A 27,888-nucleotide genomic window follows, 5' to 3' on the forward strand; every position below is an offset into this window, starting at 1 on the left:
GATCTTTATTATAAGGCCTACATAAGTCTCCAAGGATCAAAGTTTTCACACAACTTCTTGTAAGAGTTGTTGCCCTTGAACACCCCCCCCCCTCAACTTCATGGTGATTTTTAGGTACCTTTATACCTCCTATTACCGAATCAATTGATATACGGTAATATGAAAAAAGACGATATCAAAGAAAATTCTGAAAGCATCTAGAAATTTTACTTTACTTATATGATCAATGACTGTTAATTAAGTGACTGCGTTAATAAATACTAGCCAATGGTGTTCTAACGTCCTTGGCTTCCCTTTCGGGTCTCGCAAATCCTTTGAGGACGAGTACGGGATCGGTATTGGGTTATAGACTGTAATTTCCAAGGGCCGTAACTCTATCTTCCCACCTAATTTCACAATCACAACGTGTGATAAATCATTGAAATGTCAATTTCTTGATGTACTGTTTGTGTATAAAAAGTTTGAAACAGAAGGAAATATGCCCGGACATACTAACAAAAAGCAGGCTCAGAGAACGAAAGGAAATGTTCGGGTATAAATTTTATAATTCATTCATACACAGTTGTCTGTTCCGGTTCTAATATCTCTGTATCTTAGTTGTTAAACTTGTATTACTTCTCAAGAGACATTGTAATCTATAAGATCTAAAAAAAAATTTTATGCTGGAACTCCCTGTTTCATTGCAGTTAATTGTGTTCTCAACTCAGGAAAGACCAGCCTCTGGAAAGTGAGCTTTTATTTTGTCTTAAAATTCAACACTTTCATCTCGATCTGTTTGATATTAAGAGATTAACTATATAACTTTGTGTTTATACTGTTAATTATGAGAGTATTGCAGTGTTTCTGTGATAGCATTTTCCATTGAGCTGCAATTGAAATGATTAAAATCTTTTTTAATAATTATTTTGATTTACAATATGATATAAATATATCTTTTAATTTTTTTAAATTGATCTACAAATGTATCTTGTAAAGGTTTATGTACTTATAATTTGTTGGAAAAAAAAACTGAAGTGTGTGAAAGACTGATCGAATTACTTATCTTTACTTCATTTCAGCCATCCAGTAGTAGTCATGCAGCTCAGCTATTAGCAGGAGCAGGGACAGCCCCTACGGGGTTTATAGGGTTTGGTGGGTTTACAGGAAGCCCTGGTTATGTACCTGCTAGCCAAGCATTTGATGATGTGGATAGCTCTCTCGACTCTGATTTCAGAATGGTACTGAGAAAGTTAACAAAGAAGGACAGTACAACTAAAATAAAGGTTTGTTAAAGGTTAACTTTAGGTATGTCTTTAGTTTATAAATAATTTATTCATTGTACATGTGCATTACAAAATTTGCACTTGTTCATTGTGATCAGTCATTGATATATGACTTACTTGGCCCTCTTTAATGGCCCTCTTTTACATTGTGAATTACTATTGAAACTCAAATAGCATTTTTTGCATAAAATATATAAACTATAATTTATATTAAAAATCTCACAGTAAATTATATGTACAGTGTACATTGTATGTTAAGCAACAGGTATCAGTGGGAGGCAGAATTCTTTTGTATTACTTGTTGATGTATTCAATATATTCAAATTTTTCAATTTAAGTTCTTGTAATTTGAATTCTGTATATTTAACAGATTTTTTTCTGATTTTTGTGTTATTTTACAAAACTTACCTATTAGTGTATTTTTGATAAAATAAACTGTTTAATTTACAGGCTCTTCAAGAATTTGGCACCTTATGTGAGGAAAAAGATGTAGAACTTCTAAAAGCAGTGCTACCCTTCTGGCCAAGGATTTACAATAAAGTAGCCATTGTAAGTGTCTCTTATCAATGATACTCATGGAGATGATGAGTTGATCATAGTCATTGACTAATTTTAAGGGTTACTTTAACTTCAAGAGTTTGTTTTAGTTAGTGTCTATGGTCAGTATAATTTGCATTGATAAGTCGAGGAAAAGGTGAAATTTTATTTTACTTTCTACTTTGACATGTGATTGTACCTCTCTGATTTAAGGACCAAGACTTGGTACAAACAGTTATCATAAGGGCATTATTTCCTTTTAAAAAGTCATTCTGCCTTTCTCATGCAAAATTTTTGAATATATTGATGATGTAAAACTGATGTCTTGCTTTTCTCTACTACATGTACTGAGTTTAATTTTTGAAATATTAAACAATGATGTGCTTTCATATAAAAGGATGTTGACCACAAAGTACGAGAGAGTACTCAGCAAGCTATGAACACACTAGTTTTACGGGTTCGAAAAAATCTAGCTCCATACCTAAAGTCATTGATGGGCACATGGCTACTCTGTCAGTGTGATACTTACCAAACTGTAGCGACAGCTTCTCTCCAGGCATTCCAGACAGCTTTCCCTCCAGCCAAACAGACTGATGCTCTTGTCTACTGTAAATCTGTTATTTGTGAGGTATGTTAAACATTGTAGGCCAGCTGTAAGGATTTTTCCTCATGTATGTTGTATCAGAAATGCAGGTATCATGAATTTACTAATGGGGAAATTATGGACAATATGAACACTGCTAATTTTAAATCATACAGTCCAGATTATGAATACATTTTCATGTACATATAATTGCAGTTATTGAATTCCCTTTTCTTATGAAGAGCAGGTAGGTGATAACTTAACTACACATTTTCACATTAATTGTAAAGAGTAATTTTCCTGTGTTCTTCCTTAAACATGTTTGATTATGTTTTAATGCAGCCTGTTCTGTTATAGAATAAAACATAGAAAAGATACTTAGACAATGTCATGACTTTCTATTGAATTGTAATGTGAAATTATTTATTGTAGTTCCTGATAGACAATCTGTTGAACCAAACACCTAACAGTCTCAGTGATCCACAGTAAGTATTGATGAGTTGTAAAACTTTGATAAAATAATTGTTGTGAAGTAAGCAAATTTAATGTGACGTTCCAGAAGTAGGGAAATCTTGTTGTAGCATAACTAGAGTTGTATCGTCATTGCTTACTACCAACCCAACATTTCTTGTAACTGTATGTCTCATGTGGTTCGCTAATGCAATAATTGAACATAATTGTCTCACCTCCATTCTTTAAAATAATCTGTGTCCTGAAAAAAAAAAGATATGATGTATTTTCTGTAACTAGGATAAGTCAAAGTTCTGTGCCATGAAGCAACATATACAGTATATTTACTATTTAATAGTAAGAATGGTTTCATATTTTTTTAATAAATAATTATAAAAGTTAGCTACTAAATACTGACTTGACATATTTCTGTCTCTCCTATAGAAGAATCAGGCTTTTTGTCTCTATTTGCCACTTTGTTTGATTCAGTCCAAGCCAAAATCTTATCTTTATCATTTTTACTTAATACACTGGACCAAAGGTTAATACCCATTGTCAGAATTCTCCAATTAAGGTTTGAATTAATTAAAACAGTATTTCATTATATAATTACACGAGCACTACAAACTAAGGGTGCACCATACAGTTATATTTAGACATACTGTTTCACACACCAAGTTGACCCGGTCTAATTTTGTAAAACTTAAAATTAAAAGTTGAAATTTGGTGGATATACTGTTTACATGTAGTTAAGCATTTATACATAGACAGATGTGATATATGTAATGGTAAACAGGTGTAATTTAAAGAATGGTATTCGGAACATTTTAGTCCCATGCCGTATTAGGTTCTTTCCTCAGCATCAGCTGGCTGGTTTTCAAAATACCTTATTTCGCACGAACTTTAAGAACAAAATTTGTGAGAAAATGAATCAAAAGGGTGTTTAAATTTGACCCTTTACCCACCTCATCCATGCATGCTTTTATTCTGTGCTAGTGTCCAAGTGCCTGATATTTTATAAAAATAGTATTTGGCTGTTAGTTTTGGAAAGTCACCCCTGATTTGTACTAAAACAGTAATATTTTTTTCAGTATGTTTCTATGGCTACTGGATTTTATTACAATAATCATTAAATTATTTATAAATAACTTGAATTTCCATACACTAAGGATTAGAAAAATATATACTTTTTTATGACAAAACATTTGAAATTTCAAAACAGCTTTATTTCAACTATTTCAACTAAGTGGCCTTTTATGGGACCAAATTTTCAGAATTGACTTCCTAATATACATTACAATCTGATAAGGATTCAGAAGCAATTTTCACAAGAACTTATATAAATCTGTCTGCTGAAGAAAATTTCAGTTTTACATAATTAAGGTATTAACAGTATTAGCAAATCTATATAATACTACAATAAATCAATTTTTGCCTAAAATGAAAAAATGGAAGTTGTGACTGTCAATTACCTATCCAAGGATGACAGATCAAATGTTTCGATCAAAATATTCCATTTAATTGTTTACTTCTTTTTATGAAATTTGAGACTTGTAAAAATATCTGATAATTTTTGTCATTACTCAGAAGGTCATTTCCATGTAGGACAGCTAGAAGATCAATATTATTAAGCCTTCCTAAACTTAAGTCTCATTTCTAATTAACTCATAATTTGGACATGAAAACAGGTAATGTGAAGTGGTTTCTATCTGACCATGTGTGCATAGATTAGAGTTTACAATGTTTTTTTTGTGTGTAAAAATGTTCATTTAATGAACTACACTCCATTCGTAACATCAATAGCTTAATTTGGCCTTTCTGAGAACCTAAGTGATAGTAGTCCTATATTTCCTACAGAGGTGTGTTATGATGTTAGACTTAGAGGCATTGTTATGTATCTCACTTGGTAAGCTATTCCATTGCTGAATCATTGATGGTAAAAACAACCCTGGTAAAAGCTAGTTCTGCAACAGACTGTTTGTAAAATGGAAGCATTTCTAGTTCTATCTTTATGCAAGTCAAACTGTTTTGAGGGAACTAGGGATGATAAATGTTCAGGATAATGATTATGAAACTTTTCATGAAATTTTATCAGTTTTTGGTTGATACGGGTCTGTAGGTTTTCCCATTTGGATTTGGCAAGCAGCAACTGTCTCGATGTGAATTTTGTCCTACCCATAACGATCTGAGCAACTTTCCAACCGATTTTTAAGGTGTCAGCCACATTATCCCAAATGACGTCAGAATACTCCATTAATGGCCAATTGAAAGAAAAATAGATAGTTTCCAGGTGCTTCCTTGTAAGTTTAAATTTCAATTTTCTAAAAATAAATATTCTAACTTCCATACTTAGAAATTACAAGCCCAAGATTTTATGATTTTCAACCTCTTTGAGCATAATACTATTCATATGAATTGGTGGATGGTGCAGTTTCGCAATTTTTTTTTTAGATAGTCATTGATTTAGTCTCGTTTGGATTGAAATTGACAAGCCACTTATTTGATCAAGAGTGTATTTTATTGTTGTCATGTTTCAGCAATACATCTGCTTCAGACTCATCTTCAGCTACTAAATAAAAAGAATTGTCATCTGCAAAAAGTTTAATTTGACATTCAGTGTCTTGAACAATACTGTTAAAATAAGTTAAAAAAAGAATAGGACCCGAAATTGATCCCTGTGGAACCCCAGCTAAGATTCCAATAGGATATGAATATATGTCATCTATTACAACTTGTTGTTTTCTGTCCAAGAGATAACTTCCAAACCAATTTAACAATGAATCCCGAATTTCAATAACTTTTAATGTATGCAAAAGATCTTTATGCCAAACTATGGTAGATCAAACGTGATATGACAGAACACCACCCATCATTTATAGTTAGCAGGAAAATAGGGACCAAGTTTGTTTTTATAAATTAGGATAACATTTACAGTCTTACAGATGTCTGGAAAGTAATGTGTGTACAAATTTCTATTAAAAAGTTCAGTAAATGGATATTTCAAGGTTGTCACAGCTGCCTTAAAAACACTGGGATGTATCATATCAGGCCCAATTAAATTTTTTAAAAGTTTCCACCAATTTTGAGAAGACATGTCTGGTGATTCTATTAGGGAAATTTGTTTTTTTTGGGGTTTTTTTTTCAAGAATTCCTTTTTGCACTTATTAATTAAGTTCAAGCATTTGATTGATTAGCCATAAAGTTTCATAACTTTTGCACCACCCAGTCATAATCACTTGATAAAAGTAGATATTTTCATTTTCTTTTTGTAAATCACCACTTAATATATCTTTTCTAGTCACAATTTTTTTCATCATATTTTCCTATGATTTATTTATTTTATAGAACAACAGAAAAAGAAGACATGATCAACAAATATAACCGAGTGTTAACTTCATCCCTATTGGCTCTCCGCAAGTTACTAACTAGTCTCCCAACCAATCAGATAGAAGATCTCAAAGAACCATTGAGAACACTTCTGGCAGACGGAAAGTTCTGGAAACATGGCAAATCAACTATCTTATCAGTACTTATTTTTAATTTATTAAGATTTTTGTTCCATGAAAGAATTTAGTTAAGATCAACACCCACAAACATTTTGTACACTAATGTACAGACAGTACAGATGATTATCCATGTTATACATACCTATTAACATAGTCTTACCTAATGTTTGGGAGGTCTCCTGCAATCCATCATAAAATCGCAGGAGATTTTGCATGACAACATTATCGACATATTTTGTAATGGTATAAATTAATTAATATAAAGGATTTCAAATATTTTATCAATACATAAATACATGATATATACAAATGAATCAACAATATGAATTATACATGTAGTTCACAGAAGTGATGTTTGATTTATATAACATAGATTTCGCCCTGTTACAATGTTCTCCACTGGCATGTCAAGGGGGAAAAAAACGGGAGAGTTAAGACCTACGATGTTATATACATGTTATGTAGATTAGTAAGAAATACCTGTTGCCAACTGAAAACATGCCAATTGAATGGTTGAACTGGTTACAGGTTTTTAACATTGTCAGCAGTAAAAATTTAGAAATCAAAAAATGAAACTGTAATAAAACTATTATGACCTACATGCATTTCTATCTTAGTGGTTTGAAAAAGAGATTTCAAATTATAACAAAATGACACATGATCATATACACTGTTTGTATCAGTTTATCTTGGCACCATTCATCATACCTTATCAAACAAGGTTTATATAGGAAACACCTTGTTCATCCCAGGATCTATTCAGATAACCTTTCAACTCCTCCTATCTTTCCTAGGAAATCCTTCAAAACTACATGAAGGTTTGGTATCATACACTGTATGCAGATATGTATGAATTGGATAATAATTGTCTGATATATAATGTGGAAAGAGGACATAACCCAATGTATAGGATTTGCATGTTGTAACTAGGATATAGTGAGCTCACTCACAGTTCCAGTGTAAGACCTGTATAGGCTAAAAACCACTAATTCCACTTCCCATAGGCTTCTATGCTAATTTCACAATATTCAATGGCTTCTCTGGACTTTACCTTAACTTTAACCTGCAGAGGACTATATATCAGCATGATTCTACATATGTCAGCTCACAATCCTCAGAATGGCATGTGGGGTTAGCAGACTTGCAGTGCAGTACTGGTCACCGGAAGTGAAGTGTCTATAAATAGCATGGGAAATCCCAGTGTTTTCACAAGATAGGGGTATATTTAGAAATCATTATGGAGATTAGGCTTCACATCACAAGAAGCAAAATGCACCTATAAAATGTACAGAAATGTTTTTCCTTTCAGAAACTGTTTAAATTTTTTAAATGAGATGAGAACTTTTTTCACAACACTATGAGGAACAGGGGTAATTTCTGTGTAGGACTATTTTTGCGTACGTTCCAAATGCTCATTGGTTGAATTGGTGGTCTGTAACCTATATTATATGATGTGCATGTGGTTATGCAACTTTATGTACATGCATATTTCACTGGTAATGTTTTATACATGTACATTTATTTATAATTTATATGTAATTTGACATATTGAAATTTCAGGTTAAATCAGCAATGTATACCTTTTTGGCTGGTGTTTGTCAGACCATACCAGGTGTGGCCCAGGAATTTTCAAAGAAACTCTCCCCATTTATACTGAACAGTATAGATGATAAAGACCCAGTGGTCTGTCCTGCTGTGTGGGAAGCAGTTCTCTCCCTTGTCAACTTTGTTCAGGTATGGCTTAATGGAAGTGAAAGTGAGGGTAAACAAGACTAGAATTTCATCTTATACCACTATGACTTTCTGTGGAATTACTTTAACTTTTTATAAATCAGTTTCTCAAGACTTTAATTGTCAGACCTTGGGAATATGCCGTAATGGTTCATTGAACACATCATATATCATGGAAAATGTTATTGTTTAAGAATTGTATAAAATGTCTATTGATACAGCTGTTTTCACCAGTTCAAACCAAAATATGAGTGAAAGCATTTGTTAAGTCGGTGTACTTTTAACTGCATCACACAATTAAAATAAATGTTTTTAAACAGCAAAAACAAAAAACAAAATAAAATCAGTGATTTCCATTTTGGGTGGGCAGTATTATACATTTAAAACAGTGCAATGTTTGTGATATCAAAACAAAAAGTTACATCAAATCAGTCCTTTATAAATACACAGTTTGAAAAATTGTGATGACTTAAACTATTGCAATTCAAATAAATTGATTCAATCTGTTGTTCAAAATAGGCGTGCTGGCAAGATGTTAGTGTTGAAAAGTCAATGTGGCCAAAACTCAGAAAACTTTTAGAAAATGGTTGCTATGGTAACAGTACTTTGATTGGCCCAGATTTATTACCTTTTATTAGTAAAGTACCAGTTGACCTTCTGAAGGACAAATACAAGATTTATACAGAGTTTCTCTGTCATATGAAATTAGGGTAAGTTACAAAAATTAACAGTGTGTGTCGTGTGTAGATATGTTAAAAGTCATGTACATGTATCTTGTGCTTTAGTAGCTTTACTGTTTATTCCTGTTTGATGGAATTGCATTTTCAAAATGAATATACTTATGTATTCAAAAGGAATAATGATTTGACTTCAGTATGCTTCTACCTAAAAACCAGGAAAGGGGTGATTCATCATATCTTAAGATAATAATGAAACTGTATATATTCATTTGTTAAATCCTAAAAACAACTTGTTCTGTGTTCTTGTCTTTGGATCTGCTATTTATCATGAAATATTTTTTGACTGGTTATAGTGAAAAATATTGTGGTGGGTAGTTTTCCTGTACTTTTTCTGTAGAAGAATGTAAACAAAATTTAAGTTTTGATATTTGCACTTTTATTTCTGAATACAGCTTCAATGAGGCTTACAGAAGGATTTCCAATCAAAAAATATTTTAAATCTCTTATGTATCTTGAAATATTTTTGACTGGTTATAGTGTAATTATTCTGGCACAATATGTTTGGATCCCGTAATTATTCGCTAGTAGGACATAACAAAATTTTAAGTTTTAATATCTCCTGTGGACATCTTTTATTTGCACTTATATTTACTGATATAGTTTCTATGGGGCCTACAGAAGGATTTGCAATAAAAAATATTTGGGATTAAGAAATGTATAAGTCACCCATTATAAGCCTCTGCCTGGTTTTCAGGCAGAGCTGTACTTAAATCTATAATATAATTTTCAAATTTACAAGGGTATGAACTATAAGACATGTCTGCCGAATATTCTGAAGGCTAATTTTATAAGCCTTACTTCGCAAATCTTTGGACGTTTACATGTATTTTCAATTTATTTATATTGACAGATTAGGTAAAGAAGAGTTGCAGTCTAGCACATTAGAGATGTCTGCCTTTGTCAAAGCTTATATGGAGTGTACACATTTTGTCGTAAAGGAGATCTCTGATCCATCTGTGCTAAGTATAGTACTGAACGATCAGGTAGGCTACAAATTTATGTGCTTAATATGAATTCAGATAATGAAAATTTAATTATTTTCATGTTGATGACAATAATGCAAAATACAACATCTAATGGGATGTTAAATGATACCCTGCCTTGTGGAGTAATTAACTATTTACTAAAATGAAAACCATCAAAAGATGGATGTCTTTAGCTTAAAACAGCAACAAAAAAGCAGCACAGATTGTGTTCAAATCAGTACAACTTAAGATCTCTAAATGTAGTTGTCCTTAAAATTAAAATTCTCTTTATTTTATAGTACTAAACAATTGTGCAGAGTTTAGTCCTTTGATCTGCTTTGAATTGTCATCTCGACACCACTGGGGGACACTTACCCATCATAAAGAATGAACGGTATTACATTATACCACCCTGTTATGTGGTGATTGTATTTTTCATGCAAATTTTTGTGTTTCAGTTACTGCCAGTAGTTGCATCTTCTGTTGTGGAGATGACATCAGTTTTAAACAACTCTCCTCTTCATGGTATGTTGGGCTCTTCTCTAGAAAAGATGGAAAATACAGAAAATGACAATATAACATCAGCAATGATAAATTATTGGTCAGAGCTGGCAGATAGAATCATAGAGAGGATGGATAGTGAAGAAGAGGCTGTTACCATGGCAATAGTTGGACGGGTAGTGACTCTTGTCAGAAGTCTTGTATCACCTCCAATTTCATGTAAAGTCGAGGAAAAATTAGGAAAAATGAAATTATCAGCCAGTGACGAAAATTCATTACAGAAAGGACGTGAAAGAAATTCATTGACTAAAGGAATGAGTTTATTTATACAGAGGTTAACTCTATATGCTTTCCAAAGTGCTCATAAACATTTTAATGCTCCCTGTCTGAATTTGTTTGCCTCTCTTATGGAATTAAATCCTGCTGAAGACACCATAAAATCTGTGATAGAGAGTTGTCATGGTGATGTAGAAACTGACCAATCACATTCAAATTATTTTGTCTTTAATGTATGTTTGCCTTGGTTACAGAAAATAGAGGCTGATGATCAAAAACATGTTATCAGCATCATCTGTACGTTTATGGCAATGCTGGATAACAGTTCACTTACAGCTCTACTTCAGACCTTGACTGAGGTACATGTATCATTATATTTACCTAATGCATTTCAAACATTCAAATTTCATGATATTCATACAACACAAATGCATCTTTGTGCTACAAAATGTTTCAGATTCACACTCATTGGTCTCAAGACAAGCAGGAATTACCATTATCCTTACATTTATTATCCAGTGCATCAGGGACATTTTAGTCTCCACATGAGAGCTAAAAATAACTTCAAACCTGGAAGTGACATTCAAAATATTGATGATAAAATTACAGTAGATAGATGTTTTGTGTAGATGCTTATTTTCTTTTTGTCTGATTTGTTTGCTTAGTTATATTATTTCTGCATTCAAAACAGAAATATTTTTGTGCTTTATAATAATTCTATACTTTTTTTCTCACGTAATGACAAGAAATTTGTATTTCTGTTTCTTTTAGACAATACAGAACTTTGAGTGTTTCCATCATTTTTTGTCAAAGTGTATTACCTTAGAAACGTCATTCAATTGCATCAGAAATTGGTTGCTAAGTGAGAGCCTTGGTAACAAGCTTGTTTCCATAGCTGCAGTAGTCTGCAATGAAAGTATAAAACCTGGAAATGAGATCAATACTGAGTGTGGATGGGACATTATATCACTAGTACTAACAGCAGAACATAACTCAGGTACTTTGTATATTATATGTATATAAAAGTTATTCCTATTAAAAGATGCATTGATACAATTATGCTAGAGTACAATGTATTTATTTGTCAATATTGAAATTATTTTGATGTTTTATTCACTCAAAATAAAACTAAATTTTTGTAACAATTAGAACACACTAATTTCTGAAGAATGAACTATTGATGACAAAATTTCAGACAAATATTTGTTAATCTGTCAACACTACAATTTTAATGTATCTCACCCCTCTGTTATTACAGATCAGGTAATACAAGAAGACTATATCAGACGGATTCTACAGACCATACACAACACACTGTTATCCCTCCGTGTAAACACTGACCCAAATAGAGCTGATATAGCAGTAAGATTTGTTTCCAAGGCAACACACAGTTTCTTCTTCAGTTCTAGGAGCTGTTTGTTGTTACCATCCGCAGAGGATTTGTTAATCACACTGTTTACCATCTCACTAGATAACAGTTATAGAATAACAGGTAGGCAACCTCAGGTAATCACCTTAAAACATCTTACCTAGAGGAAGCACATAAAGACTTCATACCTCAGGTAACAACTTGAAACATCTTGCCTCAGTCAATCACCACAAAACATCTTACATGAGGCAATCACTACAAAGCATCTTATCTCAGATAACCACCTTAAAACATCTTACCTCAGGCAATCTCCTTAAAAATTCTTACCTCGGATAATCTCCTTAAAACATCTTACCTCAGGTAACCTCCTTAAAATATCTTACCTCAGGCAATCTCCTTAAAACTTCTTACATCGGGTAACCTCCTTAAAATATCTTACCTCATGTAACCTCCTTAAAACATCTTACCTCAGGTATCCACCTTAAAACCTTTTCATTAACTTTCTGTTACTTGAAAGGAAAATCAGTGAGGAAATTAGAAAACAGTGAAACAAACTATGGCATGAATGATATGAGTGACCAGTTATTCTTAACAATGATATGAGTGACTAGTCATTCTCAACAATGATATGAATGATTAGTCATTCTCAACAATGGTATGAGTGACTAGTCATTCTCGACAATGATATGAGTGCCAGTCATTCTCATCAATGATATGAATGACTAGTCATTCTCAACAATGGCATGAGTGATTAGTCATTATCAACAATGATATGAGTGACTAGTCATTCACAACAATGATATGAGTGACTAGTCATTCTCAATAATGATATGAGTGATTAGTCATTCTCAACAATGATATGAGTGTCAGTCATTCTCATCAATGATATGAGTGACTAGTCATTCTCAACAATGATATGAGTGACTAGTCATTCTCAACAATGGCATGAGTGATTTGTCATTCTCAACAATGATATGAGTGCCAGTTATTCTCAACAATGATATGAGTGACTAGTCATTCTCAATAATGATATGAGTGATTAGTCATTCTCAATAATGATATGAGTGATTAGTCATTCTCAACAATGATATGAGTGCCAGTCATTCTCATCAATGATATGAGTGACTAGTCATTCTCAACAATGGCATGAGTGATTTGTCATTCTCAACAATGATATGAGTGCCAGTTATTCACAACAATGATATGAGTGACTAGTCATTCTCAACAATGATATGAGTGATTAGTCATTTTCAACAATGGTATGAGTGATAGTCATTCTCAACAATGATATGAGTGTTAGTCATTCTCAACAATGATATGAGTGTTAGTCATTCTCAACAATGATACAATGATATGAGTGATAGTCATTGTCAACAATGATATGAGTGTTAGTCATTCTCAACGATGATACAATGATATGAGTGATAGTCATTGTCAACAATGATATGAGTGTTAGTCATTCTCAACGATGATACAATGATAAGAGTGATAGTCATTGTCAACAATATATGAGTGATAGTCATTCTCAACAATGATACAATGATATGAGTAATAGTCATTCTCAACAGCTGAAAATTACATTGGAATGAATGTAGGTAGTTGTCTAATATTCTTTGTCTTATGACAGAGACATAACAGGCTTCTGTATATTAGTTGGATTTCATCTCTTGACATGAATAGAGTTGAGTACATTAATTCATTTTGTCACCTGACTATAGTTGAGTACAAGAATTCATTTCATTACCTGATTATAGTTGAGTACAAGATAGAATTTCTAGTGTTGGAAAGAAGTGAGTCTAACCATGTTGTTTGCTTTCAGATGAGACTTTAGCTGAATCAGAGAGTGTATGGAGTTCTGGGTTTATATCTATAGTTAAACAGACTGGTGGGTTAATACAGGATGGCAGACTTCTACAGAAAACTGTCTCTGTCATCAAAGATAAAGTTATAACTATCGAGACTTTTGAAGTGTAGGTTTAACACAGGGTTTTAGAAATATAGGGTCTTGGAAGAATGTTAATGTAAGACAACATTCACTTTATTATAATTGGTTTTTAATGCTATATATTGAACATTTAGAGTACCTTCTAGTCCCCAGGCAATGGCTGGCTAGCATGTTCTTAAACATTTTCGCTGAAAGTTAATCAAATTATTCATATGTCTGACAAGAAATTATAATTTGCAGTAGTAAGTATTAGAAAATGTACAGATGAAAATTGATTTTTGCTTGTTTTTGGGTTTTTTTTGCAGATTTGAAAAAATGATGTTAGCAGTGAAGAAACTGTTGTTAGTTGTACAGGATAGTTTACCTGATGGAAGGGGAGATAACCCTGTAATGTCAGAATTGGTACACAGTCTGTATATCCTGACAGAAAACTGGGTTCCTACCCATGTAAGTACAAGCTAATTAAAAATGTTTGAGCATTTGTTTGAAGAAATGTGCAGCTTGAAATTGTTTGATTGCATGAGATAAGTCCAATATCTTTTTTTAGCTCACCTTGTCAAAGGCCATGTGAGCTATTGCAATTACTTGGCGTCCGTCGTCATTGTCGTCCGTCGTCGTCAGCAATTATACAAAACTCTTCTCCTCTGAAACTACTTGACTAATTAGAACCAAACTTGGTATGAAAGTTTGGGTGTCTTGCATAGAACTGTTGTGGGGATTTTTTATTCCTTGAAAAAAAAATGGCCACCGTTACTAAAAATAGAACATAGGGGTCAGACAGTAGTTTTTCACATATATCTCCTAAACCATTAGGTTCTAACTGGATAAAGTGTTCAGCATGATGGGATCTATCTCTGGTCAAATTTTGGTTTTCATCCGTTAAGCCGTGTTGGAGTTATTGCCCTTGAAAGGGGAAAAAATGACTGGGTTTTTTACAGTTGTCAGCAAATATCTTGAAAACTATGATAGAAAGAAACTTTCAATTGCTGAAATGATCCTTATGATAAGTCCTACCAAAGTCTTCTTGAGTAAAAATTGTTGGACAACTTTTTGTTAGATTTATTGCCTTTGAAAGGCTAAATTCAACCAGGTTTGCAATTCAGGCTCCTTTTTTTTTTTTTTTGTTGTTTTTTGTTTTTTTGTATAACTTATGTCCAATCCAATTGCCTCTAAATTTATCAGTAGAATATGTTTTAAGTTACCCTGTTTTTGTCAGGAAAATGTATTCACTTTATTTATAGTGATGTTCTCTGTGAAATGAAGGAAAGTAGCAATGATTTTTTTATATTTAACACCCAAAATTCCCATTTGGTCATGAATGATTAAGCAATAATTTTTTGAAGATGAGCAAATGATTTTTGATGTGCACTAGATTGTTGAGAGAGTGAAGCATACAATTTAGTGAATACATGTAGAAATGTTAAAAATAAACAAAATGATCAAGTTTAAAAGTTAAATATAGACTAATTTTACAAATCAACTATGAATCATATTCTGTTCCTAAAAAATGAATTAAGGAATTTATTGATAAGTGATATCATGAATTATACATGTATGTTTTGTGTGATTAAGCAATAATTGCTGATGGTGTGCAATTAAGACATAATGGACCAATTCAGATATTCAACTTTAATCTTCCCAAACAAAGTAGCACTGTTGCAGTGTTCTTATTAAATTCATCTTACTATGAACAATAGCAACCCCAGAATGCAACACAGTTTCTGAATGGGGCTATGAGTGATTGAGTGATACATGGGCAGTAAACATACATGTATATACATGTGTGTATAATATTAAATGTAATAATCATCGCTTGTTTCAGTTGTAGTGTTGCTATATAATGGTATGATATTGGATAGAACTGATTCTTTTATAGGTTACTTATTACTATATGTTGAAAGGGGAGATAACTTATCTGAACATTCCACTCAAAACTGGTACAGATCTCAGTTTCTCAAAGATTCTCTTCTCTACATTGTTCAACATACACCTGCTGTGCTCTGTTAAAGTAGAACCAGGCAAACAAGGTGCCAGTCCAATAAAACTGGATCCAGAAGAAACGAAGCTTCTGTTGTCAGTAACTCACCATCTGAATGTTCTACAGCAGTGGAAGGAGATGATAAAAAATGTAAGTGTAAGTACTAAATGCATGTATTATAATGTTTATGATGTTTTATATAAATCATGATTAGAAATTCTAAGTACATCACAAGTACAATGTACTAATGACTAATTTGTTAGTATATGTATATACCCCTTGTTCCTCCAGGGGTCGTCTTAAATGTTAGGTTAGGTTAGGTAGGTATTGCACACTGTACCTCCAGGGCTCGTCTTTAATGTTAGGTAAAGATAGGTAGGTACTGCACACTGTTCCCCCAGGGATCGTCTTAAATGTTAGGTAAAGTTAGGTAAGTACTGCACACTGTTCCCCCAGGGATCGTCTTAAATGTTAGGTAAAGTTAGGTAGGTACTGCACACTGTTTCTTTAGGATTCGTCTTAAATGTTAGGTAAAGTTAGGTAGGTACAGCACACTGTTCCCCCAGGGATCGTCTTAAATGTTAGGTAAAGTTAGGTAGGTACTGCACACTGTTTCTTTAGGATTCATCTTAAATGTTAGGTAAAGTTAGGTAGGTACTGCACACTGTTCCCCCAGGGATCGTCTTAAATATTAGGTAAGGTTAGGTAGGTACTGCACACTGTTCCTCCAGGGATCGTCTTAAATGTTAGGTAAAGTTAGGTAGGTACTGCACACTGTTCCCCCAGGGATCGTCTTAAATGTTAGGTAAAGTTAGGTAGGTACTGCACACTGTTTCTTTAGGATTCATCTTAAATGTTAGGTAAAGTTAGGTAGGTTCTGCACACTGTTCCCCCAGGGATCGTCTTAAATATTAGGTAAGGTTAGGTAGGTACTGCACACTGTTCCTCCAGGGATCGTCTTAAATGTTAGGTAAAGTTAGGTAGGTACTGCACACTGTTCCCCCAGGGATCGTCTTAAATGTTAGGTAAAGTTAGGTAGGTACTGCACACTGTTTCTTTAGGATTCGTCTTAAATGTTAGGTAAAGTTAGGTAGGTACTGCACACTGTTCCCCCAGGGATCGTCTTAAATGTTAGGTAAAGTTAGGTAGGTACTGCACACTGTTTCTTTAGGATTCGTCTTAAATGTTAGGTAAAGTAAGGTAGGTACTGCACACTGTTCCCCCAGGGATCGTCTTAAATGTTAGGTAAAGTTAGGTAGGTACTGCACACTGTTTCTTTAGGATTCGTCTTAAATGTTAGGTAAAGTTAGGTAGGTACTGCACACTGTTCCCCCAGGGATCGTCTTAAATGTTAGGTAAAGTTAGGTAGGTACTGCACACTGTTCCTCCAGGGATCATCTTAAATGTTAGGTAAGGTTAGGTAGGTACTGCACACTGTTCCTCCAGGGATCGTCTTAAATGTTAGGTAAGGTTAGGTAGGTACTGCACACTGTTTCTTTAGGATTCATCTTAAATGTTAGGTAAAGTTAGGTAGGTACTGCACACTGTTCCCCCAGGGATCGTCTTAAATGTTAGGTAAAGTTAGGTAGGTACTGCACACTGTTTCTTTAGGATTCGTTTTAAATGTTAGGTAAAGTTAGGTAGGTACTGCACACTGTTTCTTTAGGATTCGTCTTAAATGTTAGGTAAAGTTAGGTAGGTACTGCACACTGTTCCCCCAGGGATCGTCTTAAATGTTAGGTAAAGTTAGGTAGGTACTGCACACTGTTTCTTTAGGATTCGTTTTAAATGTTAGGTAAAGTTAGGTAGGTACTGCACACTGTTTCTTTAGGATTCATCTTAAATGTTAGGTTAGGTTAGGTAGGTTCTGCACACTGTTCCTCCAGGGATCGTCGTAAATGTTAGGTTAGGTAGGTACTGCACACTGTTCCTCCAGGGATCGTCTTAAATGTTAGGTAAGGTTAGGTAGGTACTGCACACTGTTTCTTTAGGATTCATCTTAAATGTTAGGTTAGGTTAGGTAGGTTCTGCACAATGTTCCTCCAGGGATCGTCGTAAATGTTAGGTTAGGTAGGTACTGCACACTGTTCCTCCAGGGATCGTCTTAAATGTTAGGTTAGGTAGGTACTGCACGCTGTTCCTCTTGAAGCACTATATGCAGTGCTTCTTCTTCTAATACTTCAACATCTTTGTTTCCTGTTGGTCTATACTGTGGTTGGTAGTCATATTCCATTGGATGAATTTCCCACAATTTGTCTAGTCTGTTTTTCAAATTGATGGATTGTTTTCACACATACTACAGTGTCCATAAGACTATTCCATAATCTGACAATCCTATTTGTAAAACTGTACTTTGGTAAGTCCCTATTGTACATTGGCTTGTTGATCTTATATGAGTTTCCTCTTGTCATTGATTTGTAGCATGTTGGACGTAACTTGTTTGTTGAATCTTAAATAATTCAACCATGACTTTACTCATCTTGTGTGGTGACCAAAGTCTACTGGCATACTCAATGTACATACACACCAATGCTTTAAAAAGGAGGCTGAAAGTTCTATTGTCCATGTAACTATGGATCTATGGATCAGTCGTGCTATCTGGTTTGCTTTGTTCACTTGAAGTTGAATGTGTCGAATGCCAAGTTTCTGTTGATAGTCACATCTAGGTCTTTTTTCAGTTTCTACATTTTCAAGTGTTATTTTATCATCTTACCTGTATATCTCATTTTTTTCCTTCAGGTCTCCTTGTGTCATTCATTATCTACTGCTATGGAGAGTTTAGAATCTTCTATAAAGATGATGATTCAACAATTATCAAGTGACTACAGAAAAACCTTGGTGTCAGCTGCTTTAGACAAGTTTGTATTAAAGTTACTTCAGAAAAAATACTAGTGGCATTCTGTAGGTAGATATACAGTGAAACCTGTCTACAACAAACCCTGAACAAACTGAAAACCTGTCTACCAAACCCTGAACAAACTGAAAACCTTTCTACACCAAACCCTGAACAAACTGAAAACCTATCTATATCAAACCCTGAACAGACTGAAAACCTGTGTACAACAAACCCTGAACAAACTGAAAACCTGTCTACAACAAATCCTGAACAAAACTGAAAACCTGTTTACATCAAACCCTGAACAAACTGAAAATCTGTCTACAACAAATTCTGAACAAAACTGAAAAACCTGTCTACAAATAAGCCTGAACAAAACTGAAAACCTGTCTACAAATAAGCCTGAACAAAACTGAAAACCTGTCTAGAACAAACCCTGAAAAACTGAAAACCTGTCTACAACAAATTTCGACTTGCTGTTTTGTGGCAACTTTTCTCAGTATGGAATACTTGGTTTAGACAAGTTTTACTGTATATCCTAGTTAAGGGGATTTTCATGGTACATAGGGAGTGTTTGCGAATATTTTTTTTCTCTCAATCTACAAGTTAACATATGTTCAAAAGGTCTAATCTTATATAATTGTTTTAATAATATTTCAGGGCCTCTGACAAGGGATCATTATGGACTGCTGTTCTACGGTCAATTCTCCAAATCTACTCAAAGGATACTGACTTTACACTGGACTTTAATTCTCTGTTAGACAGGTATTTATGTGGTTAGATGTAAACTTTAAAACATTACTGATTACTTAAGGTGTGAATGCCCAATAAGTTTCATTTTATATTTAATTTTATTTATATTTGTATTCCTAGTCTCCTTAATTAATTGTTGTTTTTATTTCTTTTCCACTAAAAAGGAAAAGAAATTAATTTCCAATGTATTTGTATGATAAAGGTAATATTAATTTTCGAATAGTAGAAATTCAGTGTGATAGCTTCAGTTTAACTGGAAAATCATCATAATGATAGTGTCAGTGTAAAATTGTCAGTGTTATAGGGTCAGTATAATAGGATCATTGTGATATGTCAGTGTGATAGGAACCATGTACTACTATCAGTGTGATAGCATCTGTTTGATAATGTCAGTCTGATATACCAGTGTCATCTCTTCAACATTGATTTTAGATGCAGTGATTTAGATGAAAGTAAAGTACAAGTCTTACAGGTAGCCTCTCAGTACATCACATCAGGGAACAGACATACATTATCTGAGATCATGGTTGCTAGAATGATCAGTTCTGAGCCTGTAACACATGTCAATGGTATTTGAATTTATAATTCTTCAAACATACTTTTTTTCCATGTTTCTTTTTTTTTTTTTTTATTAGCTCACCTGGAAGAAAGATCTATGTGAAATTATACTATTGATTTGGGTCCATTGTTTGATGGATCTCAGTTGCCACTCAAAACTTCCAATAAAACTGTATTTGGAAACACATTTGGTTGAAATCATGTTAGTTCTTTGTATGTGTATATTGTCAGGAGGTTTGATTGCCTATATAGTAATGCTGTAATATTGTTTTGTATTGTATAAATCAGGAGGTCTGAAAAATGTTGTACTGAAATATTCAATGTGCACAATATCATTCAGATACAAACAATCAGTTAAATATTTCTGTGATCTATCTTTGTAGGTGGTATCCAAGCTCTTTCAGTACTAAACCTGGTTGCCATGGATACTACTATTCCAGAGAATATGAAGGAGTTACTACAGACAGCATTGTCCCAGATATTGACCTGGAAGGATGAAAATGAAGATCTACTGCTCTATGCTTGGTGATTATTTACTTTAGTTAAGAAATGCAAACTATTTTTAATGATTAGATGTTTGAAAATGTATTACTTAATTTGTTGATTTTTATCTTTAAAGCATTATTGTTGAATACTTCAAGTTATAATCATAACTTATAATTTCTATATTGAACTGAAAAAAAATTACCTCCCAGTATTTTTTTCAGTAACATATCTCAATCCAAACCAGAAGTAGTTTTGGCTAACATAGAAATGATGAAGTTCCTACAGTTGATGGTCAGGAGTGATTCTGCTATGTTCACAGACAAAGATTGGGATTTTGTAATGTGCAGTGTTGTTTCCTTTGTACAGGTAATTCTAATGCAACCATGCTTTCATTAAATGATGTTGTTATATCAGTGTATATGTACCATGATTGAAATTTTTATGCATGTTTTGAAATATTTACACATACACTGAACAGTTGCGTTACAATAAAGATTATTGTTTTGTAATTGAGGATTTTATTTTAAGCATGATATGATGATAACACTATTGGTAATCTTCAACTCTGTGATTGATTCCTCTTAATCTTCTAATGCAATACAGTTGTCTCTTACTTAAATTATCATTAAAATGAATGTCAAAGGTTTATAGCAATTCAGTATTAGTTTGATACTATCAAGGAATGTAGGTTTAGTTTGAATGTGTTGTAAAATAAAGTGGTGCATCATTGGAGGTGTTAATTCTGTATACTATGGAGATCTTTTTCTTCATTTACAAGTCAATAGGTAAATTTACTTAAGAGAAGGGAAATACTTTGGATCATGTCTTCCTCTGAAAATTCTTAGATTCTTTTTCAGAGTATTGAGGAGAGTGCAGAAATGTTAAATGACTCAATATTAGTCCAGATGTTTACCTGTGCAGCCTGTCGTCTGCTGTCCACTGTGGCAGATTGTTTACAGTCTGAGATTTCATCTAGGAAATCATTCCCTCCAAATCTGCTGACAGAATGGAATGAGTTCTTCTGTGAAGGAATTTATGGAGTATTAGTGCCTTTGTTTGTTAAAATGACAGGTTAGGTTTGTTTATTTTTTGGTTTCCTTCAATGTTTTCTCTTCATTGTTTGTGTTATAATGTTAACTATATGAAATCTTGAGATATACAAAATTTATTCTTACAAGGCATAGTTTACATACTTTATTTTGTACAATGTTTTATAACTATACAATTTATAAGTATTTACCTACATCTACCAGGAAGATTACCTTTAATATCTATCTATAATGTTTTTTTTTTTCATTTTATTGCAGGTAAACAACAATCACTATCTAGTCCAATGACAGTGCTTCTGAAGTCAGTTTCTATGGCTGTCTGTCGGTGTCCAAGACAACAGGTTCTTGAACACAAACTTTCTCCTTACCTTAAAACTGATGATACCAGTGACTTACCTGATTCTTTACAGACACTTCTTAACCACATATGTCCTCTAATGTCACATGATTCTAGAGAAGTTCAGTTAGCTGCTTTCTACCTGTTGTATAGGTAAGAAAACTTAGATGGTCGTCCTATGCAAAGCTTTTTGCCAGTAATTATTTACATTATGTGTTAGATTTACATTGAATCTAAGTTATTGAAGTTTTGTGCAGGTTATTTCATCCCTTTGATCATGCCATTTACATGTATGTATGATTTTTGTGTCATTTTAGTTTTCTAGTGGTGAATATGGGGGGATTTTCTGATAGTTTATCAGAAATATAGGCATACTGAAGAAATTTTGAAGTTGAATTCCCTGCTTGAATGCTTTAGTGTGCTGCATTTAAGAAAAAAGATGATGAAAAATGGCTTAGAGTTGCAAATATTAATCTAATATGGTTTTAAGCCCTTCTGTTGGTCTCACAATAACATGTATTTTCATCTTCTGACAAGTATTAGATTAGTATCTCTGGAGCTAAAAATCGTAGGTGTATATGTGGTTGTAAGTTATGAAGTCATTAAAGCAAATAGTATTGTGAGGATGTAACTTAAGACTAACATGTATATTTTGTGAAATTCTCATGCTTCACTTTCATGATGTCTGTATAACTTTCCTTTTATTTATTAATAGAACCTTTGTTATATAATTTGTAGTATAATACCAGACTTACCACAGTATGACAAGGAAAGTAAAGAATCAGACCAAGAGGAAGTATCAAGGTATCGTTACATGTCACATCAAAGAAGAATGAGCTGTCCTTATTGGTTAAAACATGGTCATCAATGTGTTAAAACGTCAAGAGGACAGTACTTCATGATAATGTCTAGTACAGTACCTCATGATAATGTCTAGGACAGTACCTTATGATAATGTCCAGGGCACTACCTCAAAATAATGTCTAGGGCACTACCTCATGATAATGTCTAGGACAGTGCCTCGAGATGTCTAGGGCACTACCTCATGATCATGTCTAGGACAGTACCTCATGATAATGTCTAGGGCATTACCTCATGATAATGACTGCCACATGATAATGTCAAGGGCACTACCTCTTGGTAATGTCTAGGACATTACCTTATGATAATGCCTACTTCAGAATTTTTTTATTGATATAAACACAATAGTTGCTTATGCAGAGGGCATTATCAATAAAGTGACTGCCCTTGGAAAATGATATTGCCTTCCAACATTAATAACGCCCTCATTTAATAATAATTAACATTGATAATGCCCTCATTAGGGAATAATTAACATTTCAGATACTGTCCCTAGGGCAGTCAATTTATAAAACTAATGCCCCATACATAATAAACTATTGCATAAATAGATTAATTAATCATTGAATCTTAGAATTCATTCATCCTCTAAAACAGCACATTTGATAGGAGGTTGTAATGTTATAAAGTGTAGATACATGATATGTCAATATTCTGTAGCAGTCATAGGAATTGGATAAATTGTTGGACCAAAATAAACTTGGATTGGATTGATTTTCAGAGAAATCTGTTGACATTTAACACTTGACAGAGTGTCCTATATGTAGGTTCATGGGATCACTTGACAGAGTGTCCTATCTTTAGGTTCATGGGGTATATGAATGTGTGAACTGTAGTAGAAACAAACTCTAAGGTTCTTTCATTGTATGATATATTTTTCAGGTGCCCTCCCCAGCAGTTCATGTCTGTGATACAGAATTGTTACAGACTAGAAGACAGTTTGTCAGGTCTGGATATAGAAGACTGTTTGAAAATAACACCAGCCTCTGAGGAATACACTACTGCATTGTCATATTTATTGACCTGGAGATTACTCTTGTGTTTCTTCAAAAACTCTACAGCTGAGGTACTGAACATATTAGACCTGAAAATTATAAGTCTCCACAAGTTCTCTAGATAATAAATAGTGCCCTTATTTTCTGAAATAAAAAATAGATTTACTGGTAGAGTAACTGTATAAGGTTTGTCATCTACTGTATGATGGATGTCAATCTATTTCAACTTGAAAAATAACTTTAATCATTGAGTAATCTCTGATTTATGTGAACTACTGTGTAAACAACTTTTGTAGTTTACTCCTTTTTCTATTTTGCACAAGTCAATGTTTCATTTCAGATTCGACAAGAATATGCCATATACTTCCGACAGACTGGATTGGTGTACCAACTCCTGTCTAATGTCTATAGGTTGATGCCAGAAACAACAACACAGTCAATGTTTGACAAAAACTTTCAGCTTCAGGTGTCAGGTAAGTCTCTGAAATATGTTATAAAATATTGTACATTTATGTAGACATATTTGTGATAGTCAACTTAACTTAATCACTTTAAAGATAAACAGCTATCAAAAAGTATTACTTTATCCTTAAGATATTTGAAAAAAGATGAAGTTGATAAGGCTAATGATTTAAGTATTCTCTCCATTACTTTATTATTTGTACTACGTCCCTTTAATGTTGTGATGTTTAGTACAGTGAATTGTATCTCATTTATAAAAAATACATGTATGTTACCAACCAAATCTATTTGTTTCCTAATGTCAAAACTTTTCTGTTTTACGTAGAATGATTTTCATAGATATAATTATAAATTTCTAAAGCAAACACCACTGAAGTATCTGCCCAATCTCTTTATTTTACAGATGAAGCCAACAGCCGAGACCTACAGTGTTTAGCATGTAATGTTTACAGACACACCCTTCAGACTGTTCCTGCTATGGTCAGACAGTGGTGGAAGGAACAAGACAGGAAAACCATCAACTATGTAGATAAGTAAGCATCAATGTCATAGTTCAAGGTCAGGTTATGGTGACTCCTGCTATGATCAGGCAATGATAGAATGAATATAACAGGAAAACATAAACTATGTAGATAAGTATTAATACCGAACTTCTGGGTCAGATATGAGTAACTCTGGTCAGACAATGGTGTTTAGGAGGATAAAAGGACTAGAATCTAAGTTTGAAACTAGGTCATTAAGTAGTTCTTTTCTGCTGTAGTCATACAGTGTGGAGAGAATAGAGAATGAAAATTGAGTTACAATGTATGTTGATAGTAAATGTTAAGGTCAAAGTTCAAGTCAAATTAAAGTGAATTAAAATACAGTGTTCAAGAATGTTATGATGTTAGAACTTTTTATGATGCATTGAGAAAAAGTGGATTCAAAATGAATAATCTTATTTTCTGTTAGTGAAAAAATTGAAATTATTGTAAGTCAGTACTTCTAACTTATATTTAACTGTAGTTGATATACATTTTGTCTTTAACAGGTTCACCAGTAAAAATGTCAGTCAGATTTTATGTACAGAGGAGATACAGCCAGTCAATAAAACAGATTCTAATTTAGATAATATCACGGTTAGTTGGTCTTATAAAGTATCTACTGTTCCTTGATCCTGCTCAATGACACTTTGAAAAACCTGTCTATATTGATTTCTGCATACACTGTTAATATTGGTCTGGACACATTATAGAGTAACTCCATTTTTGCCTCTGTGCTAGTTACTGCTGAAATAGACAAAATATCTCTGTTACAGAACAATATCAATGACAAGTTTTTTTTTTAATTTGATTGAATACATGTAAATAGAATTGAAAATTATATTGATTTTCTTAGTAATTGTAACAATGAATGAATATATCCTGTCTATTTTTTTGTAGATTAAAACCCGTCCTCTGACAAGGGAGGTAATAGCTACCTATGCCTTAGAGGAGGTAACTATTGAGATGGTTATAGCCTTACCAGAGAATTATCCTCTAGGTACAATTACAGTTGTCAGTGAGAAACGTGTAGGTGTCTCGGCAGCTGTCTGGGATAAATGGTTATTACAGCTCAATGTCTTTCTACAATATCAGGTAAGTTGAAGTGAGATTTCTTTGTTCATAGTATTACCCAAGATCTAGAAGATATGACCTGGTTTGTATGTCAGTTGCTTTTTAAAAATTGGGGGGGTTTTCCTGTATATTTATTTTATATGTAAATGACATTCTGTGGTATACATGTCCTTTCAGATTAAAATGGATCGATAAAAATGTGTCAATAAATACATGCATGTCCGTTTTAAAATAATTATATGTTTGTTTATTTTTTTTTAAACTGTTGAATAGGTATCAAACCTGTATGAAACAAATTACTTTCAAAAAAATAAAAGACCACATCCTTACACTTGAGTTTAATTGCTTCAGTTACAAGCCAGCCTTAAATGTAATGTTGAATTTTTTATTGTATTATTTATTTTCTTTTACAGAATGGTAGTATAGTAGACGGACTGAGAATCTGGAAGAGAAATATTGATAAGAGATTTGAGGGTGTAGATGATTGTATGATATGTTTCTCTGTGATACATGGAACTAACTACCAACTACCACGTCTGACGTGTAAAACATGCAAGAAAAAGTTCCATTCTGCTTGTCTGGTGAGTATTGGTCCATTCTGTTGGTCTTTTGGGTATTGGTTCTATTCTGTTTGTCTGGTGAGTATTGGTCCATTCTGCTTGTCTGGTGAGTTTTGGTTCCATTCTGCTTGTCCGGTGAGTCTTGGTTCATTCTGTTGGTCTTTTGGGTATTGGTTCTATTCTGTTTGTCTGGTGAGTATTGGTCCATTCTGCTTGTCTGGTAAGTATTAGTCCATTCTGCTTGTCTGGTGAGTTTTGGTTCCATCCTGCTTGTCTGGTGAGTTTTGGTTCATTCTGCTGGTCTTTTGAGTATTGGTTATATTGTGCTTGTCTGGTGAGTATTTGTTCTATTGTGCTTGTCTGGTGAGTTTTTGTTCCATTCTGTTTGTCCGGCAAGTATTGGTCCATTCTGTTTGTCTGGTGAGTATTGGTCCATTCTGTTTGTTTGATGAGTACAAGTTCCATTCAGCTTGTGAGTATTGGTTCCATTCTGCTTGACTGGTTAGTTTGCTATTTTCACAGTAGACAGTAAAGGGAGAAAAATGTTACCCGAGAAATGTGAATTTTGAATAATGCTAATTATTTTTTTTGAAACAGCAAATTGAAACCCCTTAATATATTCACTTTATATAATCTGCGAAAATCAATATGTTAACAGTTTAACATGGAGTTGCATACGTTGTCCTGCTAGGCATACCCCCACTCTATCATTCCATGAAGTGAGAATTGGCTAGTCCAACGAAACAGGCAGTTGATATCCAGCAGCATCCAAATTGCTAGAAATGTATGCCCCATCTTTATGAAGGTACACCAAATTTGAAAGCAATCTATCCGCTGAGATCCTAGATAATTGGGACGAAATTCAGGACAAAGTGCTTCCAATATACCACCCACTTACTGAGTGGGCATTAAACAAAAAAATCTTTTATATCAGCAAATTCCTGTTAGATTTGTTAGTGATCTTTGAATATTCATTAATTCTACAATAAAGGTACTACTATTAACCAATGATTCATTTTGTGATTTTTATTCATTTTATTTCAGTACAAATGGTTCCAGACTAGTCACAACTCAACTTGTCCACTGTGTAGAAATTTATTTTGAATGACTTCTGTGACCTTTAACCTTTTTATGACAAATGCTTACTGGTGGCGTGATGATGAACATCAGTGGTTATAATAAAGTTTTATTGAATGCTTACCAATGTTTATAATTAACTTATTTAAGAATAATAATTTACATTTGTTTTGGTCTACTAAAATGCATGCCTCCAGCATTACAGTTCAAAGGGGCATCACTCCTACAAAATTCAGTGGATCATTAATTCCTAGTAATACTCACAATTACATATCATGTCCAAAGTTGTAGAGTGGTGCTTACAAAAGTGTGCCAGATGGACGGGGCGAAAACAATATAACTTAACACATCACAGATTTAATCTTTTTCTAGTTGTCTGTTAGTACGTCAACACTATTTCTGAGTACTAAATCTCAAAAACAGTGAACCGAAATTATAAGCATTTATGAAGTTCCATGTAGACGCACATGTTCAAA

At 33.4% G+C, this 27,888-nt stretch overlaps 1 protein-coding gene across 2 annotated transcripts; it reads left to right on the forward strand.

The window, feature by feature from the left end:
• The first annotated feature begins 370 nt into the window (after positions 1–370).
• LOC148615392 (E3 ubiquitin-protein ligase listerin-like) lies at positions 371–27,535 on the forward strand. 2 transcript variants are annotated; one of them, XM_088590302.1, is made up of 30 exons: positions 371–532; positions 1,059–1,262; positions 1,713–1,811; positions 2,197–2,427; positions 2,815–2,867; positions 6,178–6,358; positions 7,899–8,072; positions 8,589–8,779; positions 9,660–9,792; positions 10,233–10,910; positions 11,323–11,548; positions 11,810–12,043; positions 13,740–13,890; positions 14,171–14,312; positions 15,742–15,999; positions 18,583–18,701; positions 19,340–19,444; positions 19,865–20,001; positions 20,374–20,515; positions 20,698–20,842; positions 21,334–21,547; positions 21,784–22,015; positions 22,601–22,666; positions 23,606–23,789; positions 24,059–24,191; positions 24,584–24,713; positions 25,211–25,298; positions 25,602–25,796; positions 26,189–26,356; positions 27,380–27,535. In XM_088590302.1, exons 1-30 carry the CDS (start codon positions 479–481, stop codon positions 27,437–27,439), a joined length of 5,127 nt encoding a protein of 1,708 aa, XP_088446428.1. In that variant the 5' UTR covers positions 371–478; the 3' UTR covers positions 27,440–27,535. The 2 variants fall into 2 exon arrangements, with proteins under 2 accessions (XP_088446428.1, XP_088446429.1); XM_088590303.1 differs by having other exon boundaries at positions 15,742–15,993.
• Positions 27,536–27,888: the final 353 nt, after the last annotated feature.

Source organism: Perna viridis, chromosome 6 (assembly GCF_037379345.1).
Source record: "Perna viridis isolate PV_CMFRI_1.1 ecotype Kerala chromosome 6, ASM3737934v1, whole genome shotgun sequence".
NCBI classification, from domain to species: domain Eukaryota; kingdom Metazoa; phylum Mollusca; class Bivalvia; order Mytilida; family Mytilidae; genus Perna; species Perna viridis.